Source organism: Rhopalosiphum maidis, chromosome 2, assembly GCF_003676215.2.
Source record: "Rhopalosiphum maidis isolate BTI-1 chromosome 2, ASM367621v3, whole genome shotgun sequence".
Taxonomy (NCBI): Eukaryota; Metazoa; Arthropoda; class Insecta; order Hemiptera; family Aphididae; genus Rhopalosiphum; species Rhopalosiphum maidis.
The window spans coordinates 11,805,168-11,831,353 of NC_040878.1; the positions used below are offsets into that span (position 1 = coordinate 11,805,168).

The window sequence follows — 26,186 nt, forward strand, 5'->3', positions numbered from 1 at the left end:
ATAGGTGTGTCCATACCTCATATGCAGGTCGTGTACAATAGTGCCGTATCCTGTGGATGTGTGGAGGGACTGAAGGGATTACAGACAATACCCCTCCAAAAAATAGGTTAGAGTTTGGGGGATATGACCCCCAGATTTCGAAATAAGTTTAAACTTATAAATATGTTATATGTTTATTAATTAAATCAATCTTTATTAGAAATAAATAACAATTTTTTTTTTATCAAATAAATAAAACTAATATGAAATTGTATTTTAGTGTTTTAAATTTCGCAGATCATGCCTGCATATGCATGATAAGTAGGACCCTATAGGAGACGCCTGTACTAGCAGTTCCCAATTTATTTCAACTTGTGGTATATTTTTGGAATTGAGAATTTCTCCATGCCACTCTTTTTTCAGTCGTTTATCAAATATATGATCTTTACGAGTAGACCAGATAACAGTCAGCGGCACAGCAACCCTAAAAAGACAATGTAACGCACATTTTAAGAGCCACTGTGTTGCACTGGTTTATTTAATGACGATGTACACTCGAGTCTCAACAGCTACTGTACAATTTTGTGATTAAAACTTTATGATAAATAGTAATTAATAAACAATATTTATATATCAAAAATATTTATTTCGACTACTTAAAAATATTATAAGATCAATAATAGTTATGAAAGAAACATTTATCACAATGTTGAAAAAGGTATTTTAAATACGATATAGTACAAAAGTTTAATATTGATTGTTGTTAAATAAGATGACAAATCATTTAAAAACCAACTTATATGAAAGAAGTTAAATAATATTTCCAAAATTATCTGCTAATCGTTTCCTGTATATTCTCTTTAGGATCACATGGTCTTCTAAACTCTTGTCCCATTTCATGTAGCCATTTATTACACACTAGGCAAAAATATAACATAAATATCAATATAAAATGCATTTAAATTTTGTTAAATAAAATACCCCATTTTGAGCCTTGAAGTACAGGACATGCAGCGTGCCTAGTTCTCAGATCCCCATTTCCGCTTGGATATAAATTAAACCATACAGCAGCTGTTCCTTTTACAGGTTGTAGTGCTACGCCTAGCCAAGGGAACACAGTAGCGCCTCCTTGAGCAACATCACTCATCTGTAATTAAATGGTAATTAAAAATGTAACATTCACATGACTAGATAATTATAAGTAGTCTTAATGTAAATTCCTTACATAAAATAAAACAGTAGCGATTCTATTTCCGGTTCCTAACGACTTGAATGCATTGGTTTCTTCAGACTAAATAATTAAAATGTTCTTATTTTTAATTGAAAATGCATATCATTTTTAATTAATAACTAATAATAATCATTGTATACATACTCTAGCAAAATCATAATGTGGATCATAATGTCCGCCAACTCCATAGTTAACAACTTGAAGTTCCTCAGCTGTTTCTGTTGTAAGGCCTGTCATCACTTCAACTCTTTTGGCAACATTTGCTACCACAACATCTTCGTGTTCTTTTAACCAAGCCGATTTGCTAATTCGGTAATCAGCGAATTCTAATTCACCAGTCTTATAATTTTGAACAGTGGCCCTTTTGAGCTATAATATAAAGTTAAATTAATAATTTATTAATTTTAAGTTATAAAAAATAACTTACTCGAGGCTGAGCCATGCGCTTGATTACTTCTATTTCATTATCGTACAAGACATCTCGATAAAGAATTATTCGCGGACTGAAATAAGCTTCTTCTTCTTTGAGTGGAGCAATTAATAAACGAGGATTTCTATTGTTGTTTGTGTAACGACATCGAAGTTGGGAACTAATTTGGACTGACATTAAGTTTTCATTTCTACACAGCATGTGATATCGCTCTCGTTCTTCGGGATCTAACGTTGCAGTAGTAACTTTTGAAGATTGTTCACTTTTATCGATTTCAGTTGTTCCATTTTTTATTGCAGCTTCGTAATATGCTAGATTGCCCAATGCACGTTCGTGATTTGGAAGTATCGCTAACAATTCAATAGTTAAATCTAATGCTTTTTTTAAATTTCCTGCAATAAATCAAACAGTTGTTTAAATTGAATACATCGATTACAATAAAATGTTTTATAATTTACCTTGCATAAAAGTAGAATATGCAAGATACTCCAAGATTTCCCAACGAACTGTCACATTAGATCTCTCTTGTTCGTGCCTTCTTAAAGCTTCATTCATCCACAATTCTGTATGATAAAAATCATAGCCATTATATGACTGGCGGCCGAGTTCAAAACAGTCACCAGCTAAAAAAATCGACTATTAATAATTTTAAATACCTATATAAATTGTATTTGTGAAATTGAGTAAATCATTTACCTGATAGTTGAGTACTGTATTGAATGCCGTTCAACTCTCCCCTGGCAACTGATGCCGTGTCGAGTTTATACGTGTCTTGCAATCTAATAAGCGCAGTGGCCGCGCCGGTTAAATCTTCATCTGTAGGGAACTTTAGAAGTTCACGATATTGAGTCAAATTTTTCATAGCAGCTAAAATTGTACAGTTTAAGAAAAGATTAATTAAATATTTGTAATATTTACACTTCATAATTGTTTATTTGACTATAATTAATAATTATGAACTTACTTTCATAGTATGGATCTTGCATCAATTTTTCTGTTTTATGCCAGTCGCTAGTTAATCGTTTTACCAATAAATAATCATTGATAGGATTTGATAGATAATTAGTTACATCTTTGGCTGCAATTGAATGTTCTTTTTCGTAATCCAAAGCATGTCTAGAAACAAAAAAATAATGAAATAATTATTCGTATTTAGTTTTATTCTTAAATATTTAACTATCAATTTAATTGGGAATAATTTCCAATACTTTTTTAATACTGCTATTCGATGTTCTTGGTCGGTAATGTATTGGTGCAGAGTTTTTAAAAGAACAGATTCGGTATCCAACAGCTCTTCCAGTTCGGAGAGTGCTGTGTACACTTCGCCTTGTAGAGGTGTACATAGGACCAAACATAATGGCAATGCCACCCATATAGGGGGCATTCCTAAAAAAATATAAAAAAATACAATTTTAACAACACGCATTAATTTCAATTTAATTAACAGTTTAAAATTTAAAAATATAATCTAGAGAATAAACCAGTTCTAGAACTAATACAATGAATACGCTGTAATTGGTATAAGTAAGTCATAAGTACATATAGGTACAACAACTATACAGGAAAACCGGACCCAATATCAGCGAGAATCCAAAGGTGCCCCTCAAGCTTAAAATATAAATTACAGCATAATTTTTTTTTATATACGTTAAATAATAAAATTAACCGGTTAGAAATTTAATTTTTATTTATATTTTAAGTAACCTAAAATATATTATTAGAAATTTTAATAATTTCATAAAGTATAATATATAAAAAGAAAATGTATTTGGTCGAATTTATAGATTTAAAATTTAAGCGATATATACAAAATGATTTTTTAACGAACAAAACTCACTTTGTCATGTTAGTATTTTCGTAAATAACATACTACATCATTTTTATCGGTACTTATGTAACTATACATTAACTGCAATTTTCATAATGAGTACCTATAGGTAATCTTTTTCAATGAAGATAATTTATCAAATATTATTTTATTATTTAAACAATTAAAATTAAACTTTAAACTTATTGTACTATATTATATTGTTTACTGATTATATAATTACAATGGATTTTTTTGCTTTTGCTTTTAGCTTTTCTAGATGTCAATTCTCACTGCTTAGAAAATCTGTGATATACTAATATAACGATTATTGTGCGACAATGTATACAAGTGATATACTGAACAGTGATAACTAGCCATTATACATTCTCTTATTAATATTATACTATTTATAATGGTCATTCGTCGTCATATTCACGAGTATTAACTGAATTACTGAATAGATACATAATGTTTTTATGTGAATGAAATACAATTGTACGTATGAAAAAAATTGACAATGCCTATTAAGATAATGAAATAAACCAGTCATTTGGTAAAGTTACCTATAAGTCATGGCTAAATGTTTTAAACTATACATAGGTACTTGATATTTCATGTTATAATGTGATATAATTATAGAACCATTTAAATATTCGGAAACTAGTAAATCAGTCAAATTAATACACCGCCACAGTCATCAATTCAATTTAATTCTATTCTATTTCTATTGTTAATTGAATTAAACAATTAAAAAATATAGCATATATTAAAAATAGGGGCATTGGTTGAAAGGATGTAGCATTAGTGCATTACTTCCTAGTTCCTATAGATAAAACACATGTGTAGAGAGTGAGAGATAAAAGTTTTACATAACATCAGTATTTTATTAAAACTAACATTATAATAGACGAACACGTAAAAATAATCACTATATATACTCGCGAAGATAAGAAAAAACATATATACCAAGTGTTTAATATGAACTAATCTCGTGAATATTTATTATTGATATATGTATAGATAAATATTGTTAACATCCGATGGTTGTAAGAAAAATTATTAATATTTTTAGATTCAACAAACAACCATTAATATTTAGTTATTTTACTTTCTAAACGAATGTTGATCAAATATCAATAGTTTATGTATAAGGTATAAAAAACCGTATAGGTGAGTAGTGAGTACATGGACATTTAAATATAATACAGTAAATATTAAAAATATAAGTATTGTGAATTAAACTATACATTGCTTAAACATATATAGTATAGGTACACCAACACCATAGGTACCTACAATAATTCATAATAGAGGACCGCATGTTATCGATCAAGTATAGATATAATAAACATAAAAGATTTAAATATTAATACATAATAATTTTTTTTTTGAAGTTTATTTTAATATATTATTATAATAATATAATAATATAATAATATAATATTATATTTAAATTTTTTCCTTTAACTTGAAACCTAAATTTCAACTAATTAACTACTGATTACTTAATATGACATACAATGCGGTAGTTAATTTTAATTTAGATAAAAATTCGATTTTCAAACTCTAATGATAAAGAAATTTAGATTGTAATTGAATTAAATATAACTATAACTACTTATTCTCGAATAGGAATTGAAAATCTTGCTGTGTAATGGAAACGTCATTGAATAAAAAATAAACAGAAGCGACCGTAGTGCTAATAGTGCTATAGTGCAGCTTATCTTAATTTATGTAGTATGTTAGTATGTACATACACAAAAAGAATATGTCCATAAACAATATAATGTTACAACGTATAGGTACATCATAATAACTTTGGTATCAATAAAAGTAGATATTTAATTTCTCCGTATTTTCACAGCCTCCGGATATATTTTGGATCCGCCTGGATGGATTAAATATTTATACATATTATAATATGAGCCATGAAAAAGTTAAATAATTTATACAGACATATACTATTATACTATTTAAATATAGTACATTGTATTTAATTTATTTTGAAAACGAAATATTATCGTAAAACAATAACTTTTTTACAAAACAATATTAAACCGTTATTACTTATTCACGAACCACTATAAGGACAATAATATTATCACGTTGAGGACTTGTTCGCATACGCGCCATACGCCATACCACATTGTTATTAACCTAACCTCATGCAATACCTGGATGACCTTACATTGCGATCGTGACATCTTGTGCCTGTGGCTATAATAGAGATTATATTTTCACTTTTAACACGTTAGTAAACCATTACTTATATTATTCACCGAATAAATTCAGTAAAATGATTATTAAGAAAGATGATTGTACAAAAAAGTTAGTATATTCTATCTTAAAAAAAATCAATGCCAAATTCAAATGAAAAAGAATAAATACAAAACATTTATCCCCGAATTAGATTTGTATTACAACTTTACGGGTTTAAAATGTTTAATTATATTTTTGTATAATTTTATTATAGATCAATCATATTAAATAATTTATTCGTGGGATATATTTGTTCTCACAGTTTGATTTTTATTTGATAAAATTAGAAATATCATAAAAAAATGAAAAAAAAGTAAGTAAAAAAGTTGATAACTTCATCATAATAATTGTATAGCTGTATTTACTGCATATACATAAGATACATGAATACTTCCAAAAATAATTCTACTTTTGCGTGTAAGTGTGTAACTTACATAATAGCTATAAATTATGATAAATTATTTAGATAATATTTATAAAAAGTTGGAATAATAATAAGTATAATATATAATATGTTACTGTCATTGATAAAAACCAATTATTGAAGACGTAATATTAATTAATAATTATTAACAATGCATAATTTTTCAGACAATTACTGAATTATATAATTGATTATTATCATTAACAATATCCGACCTCAGCGGCTCAGCAGATTAGGTTATAAAAATAATTTTATTTAAAGCTAAACACATTATTTACTAAACGTTTTTAGGTAGTATTGAAATTATTAGAAGTATATTAACGGTAATAAGTAATAAGATACTAATTTTTCAATCTTTGAATTTTTGACTTCATGAAGTTTGAAGTCTTTTGAATTAAAAAGTTGTTATTTCGCTTTCATTTTTTGACTAATGTTTTTTTCTTTAAATAATACACTAATTTTTTATAATCTGTTCAATTCATTAATATTTTATAAAAATAATAAAGTAATGTTAATTGTTAATATCACCTTAAGTCCTAACTATTCGGTTAATGTTCATAGAATTTCACTTGATGCTTACAATTCTATATATTAATGTTCATTATAAAATACGTCAATGTGAAACTTTATTAACAACAGCTAATCAATATCATAGTTCCCTTCATTTTACGATAACTGGGATAGAATTAAGACGTAATCAGTGTATAGGTCAAGCCTATGAAACCGCGGTGATTAACCACAGGTTTAGTGGCACCTGCCACCTTTTAATTCTTTTTTTGATTAAGCATCTACAGAAGTTTATGGTAGTAATAGATTAGATTCTATCCTTAAATATAGCAGTACAGTTGTCGTACTTTCATTTAATTGAAATTGTTTAGAACGTCGAAACACAGTACGGCGGTGCATATGGTTTTAAATTTATTATGAATTACGTATTTAATTGAAAATAAATCATTGTAATTTAATTTAATTTTTATTGTTTTATTTTTTTGTACATGTATAATATATCCAATAATAGTTACAATATTATCCTATTATTTATTTAATTTGAACGATAATGCGTTTTTGTAGATTGATTGAGAAATTAAAAGATGGAAAAATATTCGTATAATAAAATGATAAATATAAATATTAAATATTAAAAAAAAAAATAGTTTAGAATTGGTTAGAAATATAGACACCAAATTTTTAATAGCCAAATCTTAATTAGGAATTAAAAATAACATATATACATTATCAGTAGGTATACCTACGATTTCTGATACTCTTTTTATTGGGAAATATATATACAGCAATAAGCATAAATCAATAAATATATTATAATTAATTTTTCATTCTTTAATTTGGCTTGTTTTTTTTTTTTACTTTGAAATATAATACAAATATAATAAGCATTTAAATAATCAAATTTTTAAAAACAAGTCAAATGGTATTTTTAATTAAAACGATAAGGTATTATGTATTTATGTGCTACTGTTCCATATTACATAACAAATGTACCTATAATCTATTATTATCTGATATTCTATACTTTTATTATATATTAAGTATATAGTAAGAAACTAAGAACTAATGATGTAGTAAGTACATCAATATACAACAAATGCATTTAATCTATAATTTAATCGACCATAATGAAGATCCACACATTTGAGGACCAATGAGTTTAGAAAAATTAATATTTATATATGCCGAAGAATCCGTCTACTAAAGGTCCCACCCATTTCAATTAACATAATATTATACAGTATTGTTCTGGCCAATTGCCACTGGGTAAAAAATAATCACTGACGGTTGACGACATGTACGGAACTACAGACCATTTATTAATATCACATTGTGTATATATTTTATACTTAAACTTTATGTCACATTGTCATTCGTACAAATTATTTAAAAAATTTTTGTTTCACACATTTAACAAAATCAATTCAAAAACAGAAAAATTTGCAGTTTATAAATATTTACATTTATATTCTGTATATTTGTATTTATGCGGTACATTTATGTCACTTAACTAAAATTTAAAAATAATCTGGATATAATTCTTATATTTATAAGAAATGTATAACGTAAAATCTCAAGTTTAATAAAATAATATTAATGTATTATATACTACTTTAAGAAAATATATTTTTATACTGTATCTAATTTTAATCTATATGAGTGGGTTAAAAAATAATCTTTAGAGAAGATTTCAGTGCACTATTTATTTTTTCTGTTTAGTCCACACACAACATACTCAATTTTCGTTCAGTAAAACCGATCTTGCGTTGAAAAACATTAATTTGAGAGTGATTGATCTATTATCAAACTTATAATTAAGAATATTATATATGTGTTGGTATGTTTGCTTTTTTTGCGATGTACGAATATTTTTAAACCATAATATTGTACATATTCATAATATTAGCGTATAAAAAATTAAATATCGTGAAAATCCAACGTAAATTTAAAAATAATATCCGTAGTTGTAAGTTTAGTAATAGGTCAATTCACTTGAATATTATTTAAATTAAACGTACATCTGCAACGTAGCGCATGGGTTAGAGAAAGAAAACAAATAGTGCACTGTCGCATAATCTTAAGTATTATAAAAGCAATATTTTATATCTAATAGTTTTTTTACATAAATTTATTTTTAAGAAAGTTTAGGTAGGTACATTATTTATTACTTCTAGACTAGGTGTAATATTTTTTCTTTTAAATCTTATAAATTGATTACATTAAAATGTATCTACAATACTAGTTAATAGTTATATGCTAATACAAACATGCGCATGTAGCCATGCAGGTTATCCTAGAAGCCTATTACATTTATATTAAGTAATATCGAATTGGCATTTATAAAATATACACAAGTTGACCATGAAAAAAACATCATCTTGTACGAGTTCCATAGGGAAAACCGGTACGTCACGCAGTGAACTGGATACATTCCAATGTATACTTTTTATTCGTAAGTAGTGAGTTCGTAACCCTTGAATTTTGAAAGCATGTGACTTCATCCCTCAGACAATTAAATAATACCATATTAATTGGTATAAACCACAGTAACGATATTATTATTTATTATCATAAAACACCAATTATCAAAAAATAGGTAATGTTAACTAACCATATATCATCACAGACACATAATTGTTAAATCGCAATACGACACTACACATTCAAATGTGTATAATTTTGTTACAAGCAGTATTGGATAGGTTAGATCAGGATAGTATTTTTAAACTAATATAGTATACCTATTTCGTGTAGTCGTACAGACGTATCTAAAACATCATTATTTATTACAATACAATTGTAAAAACGAAATTCATCATGAACCATAATACATAATTATATCGACATTTCAAACATCATATTATAATGTATCCATCTGTTTGTATTCACATTTTTAGGGTGTCGACTGTATATATATATGTATATATAGTATAGTATGGGTATTACAATAATATAATATATTATTGTATACCTACTGTTACAAGAGAAAGTATATTGTACCATAATATACATATGATATATGTTGTTATTAATATCAATGATAATAATAATATATGCAGTTACTCATCCGAAGTTAACATTTTTTGTATTTACTATTCGACACAATGTATATGCATTTAAAAATGTGCAAAACAATACAGAAGCCTTGTCCCACATAAAACACTACAAAAGATATACAAGAACCAGATGAAAGTAATTCCTCTAAATACTACGGCAATAATTGAACGGTATTGGAATAATTATACTTTTAAGGTGGTACATTAACGAACATTAATGTGATTATGAACCATAGTAAATACTACATAATATTGTGACATGCATACAAAATTATGAATTTAAATTTAGTAAAGATCAAATCGAATTAATTAAATGCCGATCAGCATCAATAAAGTTCACTAATTATCAAGACTGTCATCAATTCAATCTTCAATGTATACCATGGTAAAATAAATATAATTATATTTCAAAAAAACCATTTTTCATTTTACGTATAGTTGGATAAGATTCTTAAATATTTTAGTATACAAAACAAGACAAACAAATCCAAAAAATAAATTTGGAACAAAATATTTTCGTGCAATATACATATATTTTTGAATTATGCAACTATTTTTTTTGCAGGAACGTGAAGGGCAAAACGTCCTATTACCATCCCGTGAAATGTGAAATTCGAGACACACGATAACCGTGTTAACAACCAAATGCCTTTCTATCGTTAAAATAAAAAAACCTATCGTTTTCAGGATATTCTCTTTAGTTATCTAAGATACGATGATCACGATTCTTTTGAAAATTCTATTTTTAATGTCTAGTTTTTTTCTGATTACATACAATTTAACCTATCGTTCAGCACGTTTATCAAATTTCAAGTATACCTACCTTCATTATTTTATGAATTTAAAAACATTTTTTTTTCGCAATACTAACGTCATTATTTGAGGATAAATAATATTAACCAAAATAATAAAAATAAAAATGTATTAATGTATTATTTTTGAAACTACCAAATCGACTTACCAATTATGTTTGGTTTTTCAAGATTCATTATTATACTCAGATTACCTATATTTTATTATATTCTGATGTGTTTATCTATAACAACTTAACTATTACTAATAATTTTTGGCAATCTTTTTTTTTTTTTAGTGATTTAGAAATTATAACAATGTTAGAAGGGTAGTTTCCTATAATTTCTTTGAGAAAGAAATACACGCGGTATTCGTCGAAATACGGTATTCATTTTACAAATAACAGAAAACAGCTTAGTAATCTTGTTATATCGAACTATTGTCTAATATACTATTACTTCAAAATAATAAATATTTTTACAATTCTATGTTTGAAAAATTTGAAATTTTAATTCACCAATAGTTTATAAATTGTGATTAATACTTACGTGTTTTTTTTTAATTTAAAGAAATGTAAAATTAATAATATATTCATAGTTTAATAAATAGAAAAATAATAAATATGATTGTAATTTATAGAACTGTCTGTAATATATATATTTATTTTTAGTAGGTCTCTAGGTCAGTGTATTTTTAGTCTTCTATATTACTGGGAAGTAAAACGGAGATAATTATTTAGTTAGTGAATAATTAGTACGAGAATTTAAATCCGTATAAAAATTAGATTTTAGGTCTTAATGAAGATTTTTGTCGGTAAAATACCTAAAAGAGGTTGTTATTTGTCGGCTGTCGCAAATAGATACATCGAAACTTTTAAAGCATTTAGTAATAGATAATTTTACAGAACCTCATAACTGAATACCGTATGTCCATGTAAGTTCTATTATTTATCAAATATTTATATACCTAATAGTGAGTTTATTGGTTCCAGGTTAAGCAAAGGTGCCATAGGTTAAGAATTTATCCAGAGTTAGACCAAGATATTTTATTTAATTTTCCTATGGAACTATTTCATTGTTAAACGTAACGGGTAATGAATTAAGATTTCTTAGTAAAAAAGTAAAAAAGTTACTTGGATAGATATAGATTAGATTATTTTGATTTTTCTGCACCTATTAGCCTACAAGCTTATCATATTTAAATGATTTTGAATCATTGATTAGCTGTTATGGAATTTTCTGTAATATTTAAAATACGTTTTTCAAATATATATATTCGTGAGTTAAAGACATTTTAGATTTGGAGAGTTGATTACGAAACTATAATAATAACATAATGTAACATTGCAGTAAATTATGTTTCTTTTAAAGATATTTCAGGCTGCTTATAATTTTTTCTTTATTTGCTATTAACCAAATTATATTAAGCTGGTTTCTTAAGTGCATGTCTATTATACCTATTACAATGAATTGTTCCAGTTTTATACGTCAGTTAATCTGAAACGATAGGTGGTTTGAGCCGTTAAAGGATATGATTGATGAGACAAATGCGTATATTATTGTATAGCCCAGTATAGGTACATTATGTACTTATTGTACATAGTATTGTATATTTGTGGTTTACCGGTGGGTATTAATTTAAAAATTTAACTTTGTATTGTAAAGTCTGTACAGACCTAATCATATTTTATCTTTCTAGAGTTTCACTACAGATCATAAAACATATGTTTATTTTATAGAAAAACAGATTATGCTCCAAATAAACTATAAAAAAGCGATTATGTAGTTACAGGTAAATTGTAACCATATTATAATAATATAAATCATAATGTATTTCACTTAATTTATAATAATTTTTCAATTAAAATATATGAACACAAGTAGGTTGTATTCAAAAGAATTGGATAAATTATATTAATTTAGCATATTTTTTCGAGGAGATAATATTTAGTAAAATATAAAACTATAAAATTATATATCGCTAAGTATACTTGTAAATTGTAGGGCTAATCCTTATTTAACACAGTTATAAAAATAAATTGCAAACACTGGATGAGTCTCATTATTTATCCAGATTTAAACACTTAAATTGTAATTCAAGCTACATCGAACGGCATCAGACCTCATGTTTAAATTTGTCTACGAGCACGTAGAGAAGGGAGTGTAGTTCACACAATACAACTGCACCGTGTCGTAACGCATCGTTAAACAAAGTTACAATTATTTAATTAATTATTTGGAATTAGAAGAATAAATGCATAGTATTAAGTGTTTGTTTGTTAATGAAATATTACCTACCTATTATAGAAATGGTTATTATACTCAATATACTCGTATATAGCCATAAACATGCAACACCATGGCATAGCGAACTGCGCACGTTTTATCATTAAGGACCAGTCATCGTCTAACTTTATCGGGAAACAGCTATATTTAGACATTGCAATATGCAAATGCAAATCCATGTATAAATATACATAGGTGAGAACATTGATAACACTATAAAGGAAACACTCCAACAAAATATGTGGCATGTATTTTGTTTTTATACTTATTTTTCATGATTTTTTTAAGAAATTAAGTTTTAACCCTTCTCGACACCTATATTGCCAATTCGCGCCTGAACGAAATTAGTTATACTAAGCCTACTTTTCTCTATTTACACCTTCGTCCTTCACACATTCCACATCCAGACAATTTTTGTTAATAGGGATAAATCACAATTTTATATATATGACAGTCAAAAAGTCTGGATTTCACTATTTTTACTGTTTATTATTTTACTGATAGACAAAAGGTTTAGATATATTTTTTTGGTCTGACAATAACAATTCCAACAACAATTAAAATTTACTAATAAAGTAAAAAACAAGGAAATAAAACTTAAATCGGAAAAAAATATAAAATCACAACATTTGTACAAAATGAGTAATAATTGAAAAAATAATAATAATAAAAATAATAATAATAATAATAATAATAATAATTGATGAAAATTTTCAAGAATTTTTAAATAGTTTAGGCAATTGTATGAATAATTGCTTAACAAAGTAATTTATTATAAATATTAATATTTATCATATAATATTTATTTTAATTTTTGGAATTTTGTGAATTGAATAATTTGTATTTTTCAAATTTTTTTTCGTCCTGGAAAAATGTACCCGGACTTTTTCAAATCGAACTTTTCGTAAATCTAACAGCAAGTTTATAGTATATAAAGGTATATTAAAACATATTAAGATTTTGGCCATAATATTTTAAAAATATTTAGTTTAACACACATTTTTATTCAAATCTATATATTCTGAGCGGAGCGATAATAATTATGTATTATTGATTTCACAATAATGCATTTTTTTTTTCTAATTGGTATGTGTACATGATAGATACAGTGACGAATTTGGGTTGTTATATTATATTTGTAAAGTAATCGATATGTTTTGGTTTTCAACTTTGAGGGTGGTTCCGTTTAGTAAGACGGGTCTAATTTCCAAATACTTTTCAAAATAACTAATTTTAAAACTCGTAAACAAGTAACTGTAGCTATTTCGAAGTTGAAATTTTTACCAAATACTTAAACGATAAATTTCTATACATGATATCTTTTTTTTATAATATTTTGATACTTTTTAATCTATTTATGGACATTTGAAATTTTCCATTTTTTCTTTTTTAGGTTTTTTACAAATGTTTATTAATTCTTTTATTTTGCTTAAACAAAAAGCTTGAACATTTAATACACAAATCCTCATGAGTACTTCATACTAAAACCAAAAATCAAAAAAATATAAATGCATAATTTTTTTACAGCCATTTTAAGTTGACGTTTGCACAAAATTAAAAAACTATGAATGCTTAATTATTTGATAGGACATAAAAAAGTTTAGGCATTATATTATTATACTTTATACAATTATACCTACATACAATAGAAGTAAAAAAACTTTACCTAGGTAGTAACAACTATGAATGCTTAATTATTTGATAGGACATAAAAACGTTTAGGCATTATATTATTATACTTTATACAATTATACCTACACACAATAGAAGTAAAAAAAACTTTACCTATGTAGTAACAATATCAAAAAAACATGACCGTTTCCCCTCAGCATCTTTTTTCGTATAAACAATGATATATCATTGAATACAAATTTAACATATCCATTACATTGACCCACTCAATATCTATACTGTACAGACTAATATACTATAGAGTACAATCCAGCGGTACCCACTTGTCCACCTTTTTCAATAAAAACTTTTACCTCAATATTTTTTTAAACAAAATGCTTTAATCTCTCTATACCTAGTTAAGAAAAAAAAAAGAATAGACGAAGACGAATACTTGTAATTTTAAAATTTATTATTGTATAACAAAACAGAATTTATAATATAATTTAGATAAAACATTTTAACATATTTAGATTAAATGAAATATTTTTAGTTATAACACTATAGAAGGAATCTCTAAATAGTAAATATACTAATATATATATATTCTGATAACGTCTGTGGTATACATACGACTTCATTGGCAGTATAGCTAAATACAGGGTGTCCCGCGAGGATTTACCCATTGCGATATCTCCTGAAATAATGGAGATATCATAATTCTGGTTTTTTTAATAAGATTCACAAGGACAAGAACTACAAAAATTTCATGTTTTAATTTATTTTTATGTTTTGGTAAAAAAGTTTAAAAATGTATTTTTTTATTTAATTATTTAAAAAAAAAAAAATTGAAGATAGCCATTTTGTAAAGTTTTTTTTCTGAAAATATTGACGTTTTAACATTTTAATTTCATAAATTTCCTGATTTTTAATATTTTTTCTAGTTTCGAAAAAACTGCGAATTATTTAATACGATAGTGCCATAGTAGTATCATTGTATCAAACATGGACCCGCGTGCTCGTATGGCTGGCAAACGGGTTTTGGTGTGGCTCGCAATAAACATATTTTATTTCTTCAAAATTGTTAAAGTTTTAAATAAAGTTAATAACTATTGTACAAAATATCAATATGTACATTTTTGTTATACCTAGTATTAAATACGGTTATATTATAATAATTATAATAAATAGATAAAACAAATGTATTTTGTTTTGAATTTAGTAAACAAAGGTGTTTTGTCCGCAAACGTATAAATACCTAATAGTTAATATTTTATGACTTGTTGGTAATTTGAGTATGGCATAGTCCGAAATTTAAATACCTAATTTAATGTTTCGATATTATAATCTTGTCCCATTTTTTGGCAAGACATAAACATAATAATAATTTCGCAGTTTTTTCGAAACTAGAAAAAATATTAAAAACCAGGAAATTGATGAAATTAAAATGTTAAAACGTCAATATTTTCAGAAAAAAAAAACTCTACAAAATGGCTCTCTTTAATTTTATTTTTAAATAATTAAATAAAAAAATACATTTTTTAACTTTTTTACCAAAACATAAAAATAAATTAAAACATGAAATATTAGTAGTTCTTGTCCTTGTGAATCTTATTAAAAAACCAGAATTATGATATCTCCATTACTTCAGGAGATATCGCAATGGGTAAATCCTCGCAGGACGCCTTGTATATGAATATAAAATGTAAATATGTATTTAATTAAAATTATGAATGTATCATAAAACAAATATATTTTACTGTAAGTACCTATCAACAACGCAACATTTTTTTTCTACTGCTTAAAATTGTTGTTAACATTGCAAACTACGCTCAACCACGCATTATAATAGATAAAATAATATTAGTACCTTATCTAAATTCAAGAATATATCCCAAAGCATGAAAACATAAAAAACGTTTAAACCAGTGCCTCTGGACTTTCATAAAAAGTATAATCTGCTTTGGGAAATTGTCTGTACAACGGTCCAAAACCCGCGATTTATATAACTGTACCTACCTACCAGACTATCGAGGTGATCTTAATAGTACCTATAAACGGAGTCGATCGCGGTTGTTTTCCTACAGGAGAGCAATCGGCCCGACCATTCATAAATGCGATTTTGTTTAGACGTGCTTACTGCAAATACGTGGAGTTTAACTTTCGGACTGCGGAGATGTGTCGAAAAGCGTTTGGTGCCAGCGGAGCGGGTGAACGTGTGCCGGACGCGATCCAGGACTTAACTGACTGGTGATGCACTGGACTCTGGAATCTGTGGCCGGATGTCGGAGGAGGAGTATAACCGAATCGGAAATTATATACGTCGATGGGGAAATAACGTCAAGGAAGGACCGCGTAATCAACACCAGACTGTGACAACGACTGAATTGACTGATCAATTTTACGATCGTTAGTGGTTATCGCTGAACGTGTATTATTATTATTATTATTATTTGGGTGAGCTACATAATATTGTCGTCGATACCACAAATTATCGATCGATGCGGAGACGAAGACTGATGTTTTTGCGGTCCGGCTATACACTGAGACGGCCGCAAGAAATAATGCATTAATCATTGATCGGCTCGATGACCATCGCAATAATTTATTAATATTTTCTACTCGGAAGTCAAAAGTTACGATAATAATAACATTAATACATTAGAGTGTAATTTTATAAGCTGCGATTTTTCACCATATACACTATCGCCATCGATGTATTTCCGATCCAAGCATGGTTCGTTATCACGGAAAAGATAAAATATCGTGATAACATTTAAAAGAAAAGCAACACGTTCTCGTGTCTCCTGAAATTCTACCATAAATATTTAAATAACATTATTTTTATGTTGCTATAATTTATAAATTATAATAAATTGTTATTATTGAACTCGTCACTAATCATCAACTACTACCTAATGTTCCTCTACTAGCCGTGGTGACTGATGACAGAGTTGTTTTGTTCTTTGTTTTCATACTTCAACTGTGTAATTAAGTCGTTCACATGAAGCGTGTACAATATTTACTTTGGTTCGCTCATGAGCATGTATCTTTCCGGTTACACGTAAGATTTTTGAGGATATCATAAACAACCACAACTATATTGTAGATTCTAGTTTTAAATAGGTATATTTAATTTGTAACTGGTTACTTATAGGAAATTGAATCTATTGCTTCTGTACTGAAAATACCAATAAAATGGCTTGAACCTCCGTCTGATAAAGTAAGAACGATTTGTGATCATTTACCAACTAACTTACCTGATTAATCAATTGAAATTTTTATTTTCAATTTTAAAAAGTTTAAATTACTTGAGACAATAATATTAAGTAAGATTCTAAAATAGTTTTTTTCTTTTCATCCATTAGCCATGGTATTTGGTTGAGTTACCATCAGAAGAGGCTGTACAAAAATTGTCTGCTCGTTCAGTAACTATGAGACGTGCTATACAGTTATGGGCTGATGAACCAACTGTACCAAGACTTCATGCATCACTAAAAGAAAAATGTTTAAATGGTTTACTTGAACCATATAAATCAAAATCATTCAAAGTAGATGTAGATTTATTTTGTAATTCACAAACACAGGAAGAAAAACTTGAACGTATAGAAGTAAACCAATTTAAACATTTCACATTTCACATTTAATCTAGGTGGTTTGATGATGTTATCTTGTTCCACTAGTCATTCAGTTATATGCCATTTCAAGGACACGTGGATCTTAAAAATCCAGATGTTATATTTCAATTTATTGAATATTACGGTTTAGACCCAACAATTGTACCAGAAAATCCTTTACGTACATTTTTTGGCCGAGTAGTAAGTGTATTATAGTATGTTTTTATTTAATTTTTAAAATTGATTAATATTGTTATTGTAGGTATCAGAAAGCGGACGCCCATTAATACACGAGTTGTCATTAAAAAAACGCAAATTTATTGGCAATACTAGTATGGATCCACAGCTTTCTTTATTAATGGCAAATTTAGGAAAAGTTTCTAATGGTGACTTAGTATTGGATCCATTTGTTGGAAGTGGTATGTGTCTTAACATTTAGTTAAATTCAGTGTTCGATTTGGGGGGGGACGGAGTACCCCAACTAATTTTTCAGAAATTTTAGCGTACCCCTACTTTTATTTTTAAAGGGAAAGCAGGGGACACTGCATCGTCTGCATCATTCTTAATTTTTATCAAAATGTACGTGATAACATCGTAATAATTTTTCTTACTATAGATTTAATAATTATTAAGATATTTATTATTATTATTTAATTAATTATCTTAAATCATCACTACAAATTGTGCCACAAAATATTTGTTCTCCATTTTATTTGTTCTAACTACTATTGCATCCTAGAATATACGTCTTATAATAAATTATGGAACTATTTAAATAAATAGTTAAAATGAATAGTTTTTTATTTAGTTAGTTTTGAGTTTGTTATAATATTAGTTATAACTAAAATATACAATATAATATTTACAGTAATTTTTTTTTAGTTTGATTATTTATAAATATTTTTCATATGATTTAAAGAGAGATATAGGGGGGTGTGAGGGCGTAGCCCCCATTGCTCAGTAACGTTTAACAAGTGATGGGGACGCTCTTTTTTTAAAAGTAACAAAGTCCCCCTACTTAAATTTTTCCAAGTCGAGCACTGGTTAAATTTAAATCTATTAATATATGTTGTTATGATAAGGATCTTTTCATCCATTAGTTCATTTTGAAAATTAGTCACAATATTTTTTATTATTATATAATAAAAATGTACATTAAAACATTGAATAGTAATAAATAAGTTAATATTGTACGTAAATCAATGTAAATACTTAGTTTGTTATATCACGTAAGACAGGCATACTTACACAAATGTAAGAATAATATTTAAATGTATTTACTTTATTTAAAGTACATATTTTTTTTAAGGTTCATTGTTAGTTGCTGCTGCAAAATTTGGCGGCCATGTAATTGGAACAGATATTGACTTCTTAATGCTACATGGGCGTACAAGGCCTACAAGAAAGCAGACAAGAGTAATAAATATTTAACATTATATATTTTTACATGATTTTTAATTAGATTTTATGAGTTTAGTATTATTAAATAGTCATTTGTTTCTTGTGCCTAATTTAAATCTTTTCTATTTATGTAATATGACTATAACTAACATCTTTTATGTATATTTAGAAATGGGTTTTTTAATTTTTCAAATTCTCAAACTGTTAGAAATCCAATAAAAATTTAAGTTTTAATAGTGGAACCATTTATAAAGTTTACTTTATATAAGTATGAAAACGAATTCAATTTTTTTGTTCTACTGTTTTACTTCTATTATATTCTAAAATTTACTATGGTTATATTTTTAAAACTAAAGTTCAAATAGTTTGAGAAAATTTATGACCTGATCCATCCATACTATTTTGGTATTATATTTATTCTATATACTTAGTATAATTTATTTATTTTTATTTTTATTTTCAGCATATAGCTAGAAAAGATGAAAGTATTGAAGCTAATATGATACAATATTCTTGTCTTGATAAATATATTGATGTAATTGTTGCTGATTCAGCTTTACCATTTTGGCGCAATGATATAGAATTTGACTGTATCTTAGCAGATCGTAATATAAAATGCATTAAAATAGTTAATGATTAACAATAGATTAAAAATAATACATTTTTTTTTTGTCTATAGCTCCATATGGAATTAGAGAACCAACTGAACGAATAGGCTCTAAAGAATCTTTACCTATTCTTAAAAAGGAAGGATCTCCTGTACATTTCCCATCCAAAGTAGAATATGGATTAAATGAAATTATCAAAGATCTTATGTGGTTTTCTTCCAAACACCTTAAGTTACATGGAAGATTGTTATTTTGGGTACCTGTATTTCGACAAGATTACAATGATGCCCAAATGGCTAGGCATAGTTGTTTTAAATTAATAGGAAACTGTGAACAGGTGTTGACCACATTCACAGCTAGGCGGCTTTTGATTTATGAAAAAATTAAAACACCTCAAGTAAAATAAAGATACTAAACAGAAATAAATAAATACTCATTTTATTTTTATTCCAGGATAACGAGGAATGTAGTTCTGCAATACCATCTGCTAGTACTTTTAGAGAAAAATATTTCACTCATGGAGATGAACATCGTCTTACACGAAAGCAAAAAAAAGCAGAGGCTGCCAAGAATAAAGAAATTTGGTTTGCAAAATTAAATAATGTTAATGTGAAATAAGTTTAAATTGTAAATTAAATGATCAGTAAATAAAGAATAATATAAAGATAATACTTTTTATTAGTTATTAATATTTTAAAACTTAATTTACAACAATTGGCATTTGATCAAAAGATATTCAAGTAATTATTAATATAATAGGTATATTATTTTGATCAACCAGACTATTTTTTTTTACTGAGAATTTGAAAATATTACTATTGTTGTATATTTTATCATACATACATTATTTTTCTCATGATTAAAATAAGTATGGTTCCACATCATTTAATCTTGCAAAATAACTGTTATCAAATGAACCAGAACTAAATATAAATAGTTCATAAAATACAACTCAATATTTTTTTTAAAATTATTTTCTATGTTTACTCAAATTCTATACAACAAATAAATTAAATTATTTAATTAATGTATAATAAAATAGATAATAATTTAGTAACTATCTTCATAAAATAATCCTTTACATAATATGCATCACATCAATAACAAGTTGAGTTGTTTTTATATTTTATATACACAGGATGATCACCAAGCAATTTTTTCATTTTTAATACTTTTTAATAGTGAATTACTGAATTCTCTAATTCTTAATATATGTTTTTTATCACTCTAAATATTTCTAGTATACTTCTATTTTTCAAATAAAAACTTCCTTTTTATTGTATATAATTTAGAAAGTAATTTTTTTTTTAAATTTCAATATACCTGATTTAAAATTTGATTGAATAGTTTTTTAGTTATTAAAATATTAGTATTAAAGATAAAAGTCCCTAAAAATATTTAAGTAAAATTTAAATTTAATATCAGATCTTGTTTTTATTATAATCTGACAATTTTCAAAATACCAAAGCACCTATTTTCTTAAACGTTTTCTATAGACCTATTATCCATAAAACACTAAGTCAAATAATTAAAACTACTCATTTGAATTTTGATGTAATATTTTCAGAAAAATTTTTTGCTAAATAATTAACAAGTGAAAAGGAAAAAGAGTCATTTAAAAAACAGAAGTTTGTTTTTCTACAGGACACCTTTCATAGAATATAAAAAAAATTTTAAAATATGGTCTTTAAGTATATTTAAAAATTTGAAAACCATATTTTTATTACTGAATTTTTAAAGAAAAAGGCAATATAAGCATGCTAAGTGAATCATTCCATTAATTATAGATATAAGTTTAAATAGTTATTCATTAAAAAAAAAGATTTTGAATTCTTGTTATGTAAAATGTTGTAAATACTTTTTTTTTAATATATCCCAATTTAAAGCAAAAAAAAAAATTGTAATCATGTATAGGTCTATTTATATTTATAATTTAATGAAAGTCAACAAGAGATATGAACATTATTTTAAACATCAAAAATTGTAGTAAAAAATCTTATACTTAACATATTCTTGAAATTTACTTTTATACCAATTTAATTTTGAAGGTTGTAAAAAATAATTTTAAAATTTAAATATTTTAAGTTTAATCAAGATTTTTTTGTAGAAATTCTCAAGTTAATGTTGTTAAAAAATTAAATTATATGACTAAATCATATTATTATTTTGATTTTATAATTTATTTTAAATAATGTTTATTCTTTAAATTTATAACTATAATTTTAACTCTTTACAGTACATTATTATACATTTATATCTACTAGTTTTATGTTATTGAAGATTTTAATTTTGGATATTTGGTCATGGTTTGCTTGCTGCAAATCATTATTTACCGGATCAAAGGACATATCACCACAATTATTTATTTAAATTGACCAAAACCAATTGATTAAAATCCAACCGTCAACCATATAACCATTTTATATATATATATTATATACACATATAATTTGTATAGTCTAGTACCTGTTATAATATATTTGGTAGATATTTGTCATTTGAGTCAAGATATTTAAACTACTAAGATAAAAAAAAATACAAATTTAGAATAGCGGCTAAAAAATGCTTAAAATTTATCTAGTATCACAACAAAAATTTTGCAAAATAATTTTAATAATTTTATTCAAGTGATGTGACCCAGTCAAAATTTAAGTTTTAAATAATCACTTCAGTAGGTATAAAAATACTCTTCAAGGTCTTCAACACAGTTAAATTTTCACCATAATAATAATATACTATATTAAAAATCAAATTGATGACCCCATAAAGATTTAACGACCTTAACTAAAAGTGCATTGCATCCCAAAAACTTCTGATTATTGCAGCACTGAACCATTTATAGTATATCTACAAAAACAAAACATGTAACAGTATTTTAAATGCTTCCGTACTAGGTAAATAAAAAAAAACTATGATGAAGTTTGAAAGTATGTTTAGTTCTAAACGTAATGGTATTGGAACTAGGTATGTTTTTATTCACATTGTTTATCAAGTTAGAGGAATTGAAAAAAGCCACATGAGTATGTGACATCATAGGTCCAAACACGACACCATAGCATGTTTTGTAATAATTTATATGTGTAAAAGTTGTTACAAAGATTTACCTATTTTAAAATTATACTTACCAATTTACGACTAGATTTTTTTTTATTTTTCTTTCTTTTGTAATATGTATATTGTGTGTTCACGGAAACACAGTAGGTTCTTTATCACTCATTACCTTATATCTATATATTTTTAATTATCTTTGTGGGACATTAAACAAGACTAATGGTTCATAAATACTGATGACATATTATTTTTAGCTCATATATTTTGTGCACTCTCATTTTTTTAATGGTAACCCCTGTCCTCTATTTTGAATGTCATTTTTGGATTTATTAACTTGTATTCTTAAACAAAAATTGGGAAAATTAGAGCTATGTATAATTTAAAAATAAATAATTTACTAAATTTGACTTTTTTGATTGTACGTATTTTTTTTTCTTTTAATTACTGTTTAAAACATTTATTAATAAAGTAATAAATTATTTTCTTAAAATGTTACTGAAACTTAAAAATTGAATACATTTATTCAATTAATAATGCTGACAGTACCATAAAATATAATACTCATAAATTAATAGTTATAACCATCATGAGATTCATTTTTGATACAACATTCACTTATTCCTGAAGAACAACTCAAATCAGAGGAAATTGTTTAACCGTTTACACCACACATATGTTTTAGATTCTCCTAAACATCTCTTAAAATAATGTTATTTTTCTTGCATTGGATCATTTTTAAGTTTTCTTCATAATTTAAAGAAACATAATTGAGTTGTGTACTTCTTTAAAATGAAATTTTGGGTTGGCTATGAATGAAAAATAATACAACGATTAATTTAACTATCTTGTATTTACTTATTGAAACTTAATTATAAAAAAATATAAGGATAGTAATGTAAATCAACAAAATATTAATTTGAGTGCATATAAAATAACATTATAATAAGATCAATTTTATAAAAGAATATATTATATAATAAAAAAAAAAAAAAATGAAATAGTGAGGTTATTTCATTACATGTTAGTAGTAGGTCTAGATCATTTTCCAATTAGATAGATTCTTGCATAACAATAAAATTATTTAGTTTGAGTGCTATAAATTATTAAAATTCATAAACAATGTGATAAATTATTTAAAAGTAATATTTTAGGAACAAAAAAATAAATAAATAAATATACATCAGTAATAATAATATATTAAAACAATATTTTAACACGACCCAAGCTCTTAGGTAATTTCATTTCTTCTTGCTAGTTTATAAATCAGATCGACTAAACTAGTACGTTTATTTTGTAGATCGTCCACATCCACTGGATCTACTTCACGTATGTCTAAATTAGCGCAAACATATTGTGCAACGTTTTCTGCATTGCATATCAAATGTATTCCACAGTCATAACTATTCTGTTGCTGTCTGGTCACCAACGGTGTGATGATGTCAACAATGTCTTTAAAATAAAACTTCAGTTTTAGCGCTAATTTTCTTGCTTGTTTTTCATTGGAATCAAATATCGAATCCATGTGAAACAGCCGTCTGTCTTGCGCCCCATACACTACTAGTGACCAGTGAGTACCACCGACCGTTTGCAATTGTTCCTGGTCGTTAAGAGGGAAGAAAATGTATGAATAGTTTTTGTCTTTGACCAGTGGGTCAAGAAATACGGCTATGTCATCTACATTGCACTCCTTTATGCATTGTACAATTTCCGGGCTAATAAAATACACCTTTGGATTGTTCTTGAATACTTCGGTGTTCAGGTATTCCATGTAGAAACCGATGACGGAATCGTTTAGCCATTGGTCGTCGACGAGCAGACGGACGTCGGATTCGTGTAGGAGAAAATTCTCGTAACTCAACACTACTGGATCTTTTTCTTTAGACGATGTACGATTATTACTCATGGTGGAGATGGTTTTCGGTGTGAACCGCAATATTGTTATTAAAAAATATATATAATAGCCGATAGCAGGTACTAGACACACGGTACACACGATTTGCAATAATGATCATTAATATTTTACATTTTCTTACTTGTTTATTTACAGTGACTAAGTTTACGTAAGGAAACGGCTTTACTGTATGTAATATTATTTTTTATTATAACATTTCAGTAATTAAACAACAATGATGAATGAATGAATAATGATAAATTGATTTTATGATAAACACAGAACAAAAAGTAAACAAGAAAAAAATAACAGTGTGTCCGGACTAGAGAACGAAAACTATGTTTAATATTTGAACCGTTGAAAAGTTTAGAAATTTTCGCAAAATATTTTTTACGTTCGTTGAAGGTGAAACCATTGATTATAAAATAGATTTATTATTTTATTCTATAATCAGCGGCGTTCACATTTATTTTAGATTCTGAACGGAGTGATGAATGTATTGATTTTACAATGATGTGTTTTTTTTTTTTTTAAATGTAATTTAGATAAACTTTTATATCAGAATTACCATAGGTCATTTGAGCTTAATACTTAATTTACATAGTATATTTAAGTGTCAATTTTTAAATCATATTATTCACTCATTTCCGTGTTTAGGTATATTAAAAATGATTTTTTTTAAATTATACAATAAAACGTATTATTCGATTTTTTATGAAGTACTCCAAATTATCAATACTATTTGTATCCATCATCTGCAGTTGAATAGTTTAAAATACTGTTATTAAATATTACTTATTTCATTTTCAGTGTGAACCTAATTAGGAGGTATTCATGAAAAAAATAAAGTGTAACAATTATTGAAATACATTGAAAATTAAAGACTATAAATAAAAATAGATTCAAACATTTTATAATTGTGCTCATTTGGGCTACATAAATTATCTACCATAGGCTATAGCAGAACAGAAGTCAAATACGTGGGCATAAAAGAACTTAAAAACCATTGATTATTTTAATTTAATCAATGTTAATACAACTTTTAAATAGTACATTTCATATTGGATAGTGGATACTTTATTATTTGACATTTTAGATTCTTAACGGAGTGATGAATGTATTGTTTTTACAATGATGTGCGTTCTTTTTTTTTTAATTTTGTGTCTAACATCACGTTTTGGAGTAGTAATAGTGCTTTCATTTTTGACTTCAGCCCCTCTTTAAAAATAAAATT

At 26.2% G+C, this 26,186-nt stretch overlaps 3 protein-coding genes across 3 annotated transcripts; 1 reads left to right on the forward strand and 2 right to left on the reverse strand.

Annotated features, from left to right (window-relative positions):
- Positions 1-609: 609 nt before the first annotated feature.
- On the reverse strand, positions 610-16,754 carry LOC113552026 (prolyl 4-hydroxylase subunit alpha-1). Its single transcript, XM_026954681.1, has 10 exons — positions 16,525-16,754; positions 2,849-3,026; positions 2,605-2,756; positions 2,337-2,507; positions 2,099-2,263; positions 1,638-2,032; positions 1,355-1,579; positions 1,205-1,270; positions 961-1,126; positions 610-897 (listed from the first exon to the last, which is right to left on the reverse strand). The coding sequence occupies exons 2-10, from the start codon at positions 3,022-3,024 to the stop codon at positions 809-811; spliced, it is 1,605 nt and encodes a 534-aa protein (XP_026810482.1). The 5' UTR covers positions 3,025-3,026; positions 16,525-16,754; the 3' UTR covers positions 610-808.
- A 424-nt stretch (positions 16,755-17,178) lies between these two features.
- On the forward strand, positions 17,179-20,679 carry LOC113553428 (tRNA (guanine(10)-N2)-methyltransferase homolog). The gene is made up of 9 exons (XM_026956755.1): positions 17,179-17,448; positions 17,542-17,607; positions 17,753-17,995; positions 18,068-18,202; positions 18,264-18,420; positions 19,311-19,417; positions 19,866-20,007; positions 20,082-20,407; positions 20,464-20,679. The coding sequence occupies exons 1-9, from the start codon at positions 17,389-17,391 to the stop codon at positions 20,626-20,628; spliced, it is 1,401 nt and encodes a 466-aa protein (XP_026812556.1). The 5' UTR covers positions 17,179-17,388; the 3' UTR covers positions 20,629-20,679.
- A 3,556-nt stretch (positions 20,680-24,235) lies between these two features.
- On the reverse strand, positions 24,236-25,195 carry LOC113553433 (sentrin-specific protease 8-like). The gene has a single exon (XM_026956760.1). The coding sequence runs from the start codon at positions 24,962-24,964 to the stop codon at positions 24,290-24,292; it is 675 nt and encodes a 224-aa protein (XP_026812561.1). The 5' UTR covers positions 24,965-25,195; the 3' UTR covers positions 24,236-24,289.
- Between the last annotated feature and the right edge of the window lie 991 nt (positions 25,196-26,186).